The following is a 6,563-nucleotide window of genomic DNA, read 5'->3' as shown; positions in this document are numbered from 1 at the left end:
CCTCTCAAACCAACCTCCGCAACTACGACGTGAAGCCAACTGGGTCTCTTAAACCGTTAAACTACAACTGTGGCGTAAAACCCTCATTATTTTTCGTCTCGTCGGCTATCGTGAACCAAAAGATAAGGAATTTATATTCTAATTTTCTAATTATGCTTCACTATTGTTGTTTTTTTTTTCTCTGTGATGTAATCATTTTTAATTTATTTAACTAAAGGGGTAATGAAATTCTGCATATAAGGTATTTGATAATATGCACTTTTTTGATAATTTTTATTAAACGAGGTAATGTGTTACTGGAATTTATGGTTGCAGTTGGCTATTAATTCTCATTTGTCTTAGGTTGGTTCTATCATCCTGTACACCTATGTATTTAATATGTTGGCACATCCTCCGGAGGGAACTTTTGACATTGATAATGAAAGGCTTCCATTAAAGAGCAGTACTACAAAGAGTGGTGTTGCACCTGAACAAGTTCCATTGCTTACTCATGAGGAGGCAGCGGAGGAGGAGAGAAATCTAGTCGGTTCAAGTGCTTCAGAAAAGTCGAAGGTGAGATTGAGTTTAAATTTTTAATTTTCTTCTGATGTACTTCAAGTCCAACTTCAAAAATATATTTATTTTGCTTCTAAACTATTGTTTACATTTTAGTTTTAATATTTATGCACTTAAATTGCTAGTGAGAGGCTTGTTTGAATACAATGTTTACACATGTTTGTTGATGCAGATGAAAATTATATTAGCATTCCTTTACAAGAAGTTGAAGCTTAAGCAAATTCTTCAACCCCCTATCATTGCATCAGTGAGTTTCTCCTTATTGAACCTATAACTAGTATTTATTTTTTCTCATTTTATATACTCGATTCTCTTCACCCTGTTTCATTTTGTGTTGGGCGTGTGTGGTTGGTGGTTATTTATATCCTGGTAGGATTGTTCAGCATATGTAATATATGTTTTCTGCAATATCTGGTAGAGCAATTAGAGAAACAGATTTGTGCACTAAAAATCTGGATTTCCTGACAAATCTTAGTAAAAAATTATTAGGAAACACTTGTAGAGATTTTGTGTTCAAGTGGAAGTAATGTTTGTGAACTAGTTTAGTTTACTGGTTTTTTTTGGTAAATAGATATGTTTCATGTTAATTAATATCTAATGAGTTGGTTTTGATCGAGTTGTTTACACGTGCTTGGCATATTCTAGCCATGACACTTGGTGCAGTCCCATTTCTGAAGAAATTGATCTGTACGCCTGAAGCTCCACTATTCTTCTTCACTGACAGTTGCATGATTCTTGGGTATGCTTTTTAATTTTTCAATATTGTGGGAGCTTTTGCATTCATATAGTTTCGGCCATCAACTTTTTATGTAAACTATTCTCTATTTTGAGAAAACATACCACCTTTCAGCATGAAACTTTTTTTCCTGCCATGATAACATTTAGTGTTTGTATCCTCTACAGCTGTTGCACCATACACAGAGTACATATACTGACTTAGTTTTTTCTAACTATTCATTTAACTTGTAACATCAAATTTTGGTTTACAAGTTTACAACAATATTGACACTGAGCCGTTTTGGAGGTCAATTTTTTTTTCTTTCTGTTCTGCTATTGGTTTAGAAGAAAATTTCTTCTCTCTCTCAATTTTTTTTCCTTTTGAAAAAACAAAAACAGTCAATTTTGGTTATACAACAATCCATAAACAGATAAACTTCAAAAGTATGTATTATGGAACTGAACCATAATATATTAGTTTTATAATAGTGATAACAAATAATTTATCTTCAAAATTCATTGTGAGTGAGATACATAAAAAGCTATAATATGTGATGATGTCTAAAAGTTTCTTTGGTAATCAGGGAGGCCATGATTCCTTGCAGTCTGTTGGCATTGGGAGGCAACCTCATCGATGGTAAGTTTAGATGTGTGGTGTGAGGTTGTTGGAATAAAAAGAGGACGAGTATATGGTCTCTGAATGGAATCTACTGTATTATTAGAGAGACCTAATTATCGTGGATCATATTGAGGAATTGGCTAATACAAACAGAACACTTGAGCGCAACAACCACTTGATAAAACAACTGATGAATAGCTTGAACTTTAAAGCCATGCCATATACTAGAGATCAAATTCATGAAGATGAGATTAGTGATAATGATGATGAGATTGGTGATCATGATGCTGGTGATTTTGATGATGAGATTGCTGATAATGATGCTCGTGATCATGATGGTGAAGAGTTAAATGGATAGTGATAAGTTAATATAAAAAACCAATATGTTGTAATTTGTTATAACTAAATATATTATGTTTAAACTAAAATTTTATTTGTATTATTTTGAGTATTTACAAATATTAGTTAAATGTATTATGTTCTTTAATTATATACATTGATATGATTAATGTTTTCAAATGATTTTGGTGTTTGAATTTTTTAGATATTGAAAACAAATTAAAAAAATTATTTTTTATTGTTCTTTTGAACATTAAAGTAATGTATTTTTTTAAAAAAAAAACAGTAATATTTAGAGACGTAATTGGTGACCAAATATTTAATAAAAATAATAATTTATAGGCTAAATTACATCTGTGGTCCCTTAACTTAATTTCAGGTAATGTTTTAGTTCTTTATCTTTTTTTTTTCCCGATTTAGTCATTTACTCCTAAAAATATCAAATAAAGTATGAAAATATGAGTTTATTTGAAGATTTGCGTTACGAATTTGATGAAATTTGTATTATATTGAAGAATATAATTAATTTTATGAGTTTTGATTGATTTTTTTTTTGAATTTTTGTATAAAAAAGGATGTCATTGTTGAAATTTTAAAATATAAAATATCAAATTGTCACTTAAAATTAAAATAAAGGACCAAGTCGAGAAAAAAAAAAAGATAAAGGACTAAAACGTTACCTGAAATTAAGTTAAGGGACCACGAATGTAATTTAGCCTAATTTATATAACAAATTTCGTCTCTAAATCGGTCGCTAATGACATAAAAAATTAATTCAAAGTAGTTGCTAAATTAGTCTCAATAATCGGTTTAGTCACAAAATTCAGTCATAAAATCGGTCACAAAATTCGGTCACTAAATCAGTTATTAAATTCAGTCACTAAATCGGTCACTAAATTCGGTCGCTAAATCGGTCACTAAATTTGGTCGCTGATTTGGTCGCAACAGTTAGCGACTAGTAGTTTACCAACTGATTTAAATTAGTCACTAATTCGGTCGTTATTGGATTTAGTGACCGATTTTTTCTATTTAGTGACCGAAAAATTAGTATATAAAAGCGTTTTTTCTAGTAATGTGTATTATAAATGTTATAAATATATAGTAAAAAATATTGAATTAAAAATGATCTAAATAATATAATTAAATAGAAGTGAATTGAACATTAAAATAGTTAATTATTATGACACTTTTTTTGTACAAATCGATTATTTTTAGATGGAAAAAATATAATATTTCACATACATAATTTATGAAACAGTATCATTAAAGTATAATTTTTCGTATCCATAAGTTATGAACTACTACCGTAAAAAAAGATTTATAATAGTTTGGATGAAACAAAAAGCTGAAGAGATAGGTGAAAGAGAATCTTCATAATTCAACAAGAGCAAAAAGCTTACAAAACGTGATGCATCTACGAGAGGTAAAATCAACAATATGTTTCTATTTTGGGAAACAAACTCCAATTTTCACAGCTTTGCACTTTTTGATTAAAAGAGCAAGTTGCTAACGGATTTCGGTTCACGGACCCCATTGATTATTAGTTTCCTACACTGGCCACACGATTTGGTTGACAAGAAGTAGTTTTAAAAAAATAGGTTTTAAAAAAATTGACAAGCAACTCTAAAAAAAATGAAGTATTAAAGGCGGAGATCTAAAACAAAATTTGAAAGTAAGATATTTTAAAAGTTTAAATATATCTTTTAATTTTTGTAAATATAAATTATTTTTATTTTAATCTTTTGTAATTTTTATGATTAACTTTGAATGAGATAGCTGATACTAGCCGTGTAAACACAATAATTGATTATTAAAATATTATTTTCATTAATAGTTTTTAATTAAATATTTCCATCTATTTACCACATTGATAAATTAACTAATGAAATTTATTAAAATATCACAATTATAACATGCTCAACCACCCTTTCAACAACTTGCAAAATAAAGCCATCCTTCAACAACATTCTTCATATTTTCAACTCCAAAATAATTGTAACTTCAATCGCAAACCAAATAAAGTTTTAAATCTAAATTTTTTTTTCAAGAAAAACCAAAGAGACCTATTTCTCTAAACCCAAAATACATCTTCCAAACCCATAAAATGAAAAAAATTAATTCCAACAAAATCCCTATGAGAACAAAGATGAAATCAATTTATGGTTAGGGTTCAGTCATCGTGATTTGAGATTCATTGTGATTTCGCATGTAAGGAACTAGAAGGTTGAAAATCTCAATCACAGATCTGAACTCTAAAAATCACACATCTGAACTCTTGATTGGCGGTGTCATTGTTGTTGTTGGAGTAGGGATTCGGGTGATGACATGATATTGAACGCAGGGTTATTAGCATCCAAGAATTGGAAGAGTTAGAACTTATCTAAAACTGATGAATTTGTTGTTAAAGCATTGTTAAAGAGAAAGAATAAAAAAAAAAAAGAATATAACTATAAATAGAAGTTGATGGAGTGAAGGAATATAACCTGAAATACATTTGTATCTACTTAAAAAGAAATGGATTTGATTTAGATCTAAATCTGAAAATTTATGGTCAGACGAAGCAGTAGTAATTTGGTATTTAAGAATTAATAAAACTAAAATTTATTTTTACTATTAAACTAAATAAAAAAATTGAGTAATCAAGTAATACACAATCGTCATATGTTACATTAATTAAAACGAGACACATCACCATTTTTAAATAAAAAATAATATTGAGAACCTTTTTTTGATTTTTCAAGGATATAAATAAAAATAAATATTTATAAAAATTAAAAATAAAAATAATTTTGTAGCATCTAAAAACATATAAATTTTTTCTATTTTAAAAATTAATAGTAATAAGATTTCAGATGCATACAATAAATTTTTTAAGTTTTATGATTTTAAACAATATATACACAAGCGATATTGATAGTAAGTGCCCCAAATCAGCCCTAAATATTGATATAGATTCACACAAACAATATTGATAGCAACCAAGAGCAACATTTCAGAATACCAAATTTCAAATAAAATAATTAGTTATTGAATGTATGAATTACAACGTCACCTGCACATGTGCTGATGTGCATATATATACTTATCAAAACTTTTTTATTTTTTTTTTTATTTTGATGAGAAATTCTATTTATGAACACAGATTTAAAATTTCTCCAAAAGTTAAAGTTAAGGATGGTGTTAATATCTCTTATTAATTTTTTTTTTTATTTTAAAAAAATGATAAACTTTATTACAATTAATCACACAATTTTGAAGTCTTGGAAACAAATTCAGACTATGATAATTTTTTTTTCTTCAGTTTTAACATACATATATTTACTCATTTTTAATTAATATCTTTTATATATTATTAATTTTATAACCAAGTAAAAAAAACAATTTTTATGTTATTATTGTCTAGTTTTTATTTTATTATATTAATTGTTTTTTTGTCTGTTATTAATTATGATTTTATTATTTTATATAGATTGATTGGTCTCAATTTTGAAACTCCGACCACTTAAGTTGGTACGGGGATGCAACTTTTCTCAGAAACTTTGTTTTCTTACTCTAATTTTTTTCAATAGTCCTTAAATTTTATCTGAATTAGTTAATGAAGAGATGTATTTTACGTGTGTAGTTGAGTTGACCAATCGAAACATATATGTTTATATGTTTGAAAATATTGAAATGAGAGAAAAATCACCCATTTTTTGGAATGATAATTCTGTCATGAAAGTGGCAGAGATAAAGCCCTTTGACCATTATCACTTCATTGAAAGCACAACTTGGCATAAAAATTGTTAACCTAATGCAGAGCATCTAGAGACTTCTAGGAATTTGGAATCCGTTGAGTAAAAATAAATAAATAAGGCAAACTATTACAATTTTTTATAATATAATTTAATTACAAAAATATTATTTTTAAAATATCATTTATTTAGTATTTTCATACAAAAAAAATAAAAATTATACTCAAAATAACAGTTATTTAAGTTTTTTTACTCATTAAAAAATTACAGATGAATATAATAACTATAAAATTATTCGTATTAGTTATTGAGTGTTTTTTTTAAGAAAGAAATGGGATAAGCCCCTAACAAAGGGAAAACAGAAAGAAAAAAGACAATATGCCCACAAGAAAGGCAACAGTACTACTCTTAGCTAAAAATGGTTGGGAGACAAAATCAGAAATAAAGTCATAAATTCTATTAATATTGGAAATATAAAGACCAGATTTAGATAAGAGACATCAACCACTTGATTGACTTCACCATAAATATTAAAAATCAAATAGTGATCTAGCTATCTCAAAATATTCATGATCAGATGAATCAAAGAGAAACAAGGA

The 6,563-nt window shown here is 27.5% G+C and overlaps 1 protein-coding gene across 1 annotated transcript; it reads left to right on the top strand.

The window, feature by feature from the left end:
• The first annotated feature begins 358 nt into the window (after positions 1-358).
• Positions 359-2,096, top strand: LOC140920315 (protein PIN-LIKES 6-like). The gene is made up of 4 exons (XM_073368475.1): positions 359-552; positions 728-802; positions 1,173-1,294; positions 1,857-2,096. The coding sequence occupies exons 1-4, from the start codon at positions 379-381 to the stop codon at positions 1,930-1,932; spliced, it is 447 nt and encodes a 148-aa protein (XP_073224576.1). The 5' UTR covers positions 359-378; the 3' UTR covers positions 1,933-2,096.
• The last annotated feature ends 4,467 nt before the right edge of the window (positions 2,097-6,563 follow it).

This window comes from Cicer arietinum, chromosome 5 (assembly GCF_000331145.2).
Source record: "Cicer arietinum cultivar CDC Frontier isolate Library 1 chromosome 5, Cicar.CDCFrontier_v2.0, whole genome shotgun sequence".
Lineage (NCBI taxonomy): Eukaryota > Viridiplantae > Streptophyta > Magnoliopsida > Fabales > Fabaceae > Cicer > Cicer arietinum.
The sequence above is the reverse complement of the archived record's forward strand: the minus strand, read 5'-3'. Positions and strand labels throughout refer to the sequence as shown.

Coding starts and splice junctions, on each gene's coding strand:
- LOC140920315 (XM_073368475.1), top strand. CDS start 379: ATGTTGGCACATCCTCCGGAGGGAACTTTTGACATTGATAATGAAAGG. Junction 803..1,172: donor AACCCCCTATCATTGCATCA/GTGAGTTTCTCC, acceptor GTTTTGATCGAG/TTGTTTACACGTGCTTGGCA. Junction 1,295..1,856: donor GACAGTTGCATGATTCTTGG/GTATGCTTTTTA, acceptor TTTGGTAATCAG/GGAGGCCATGATTCCTTGCA.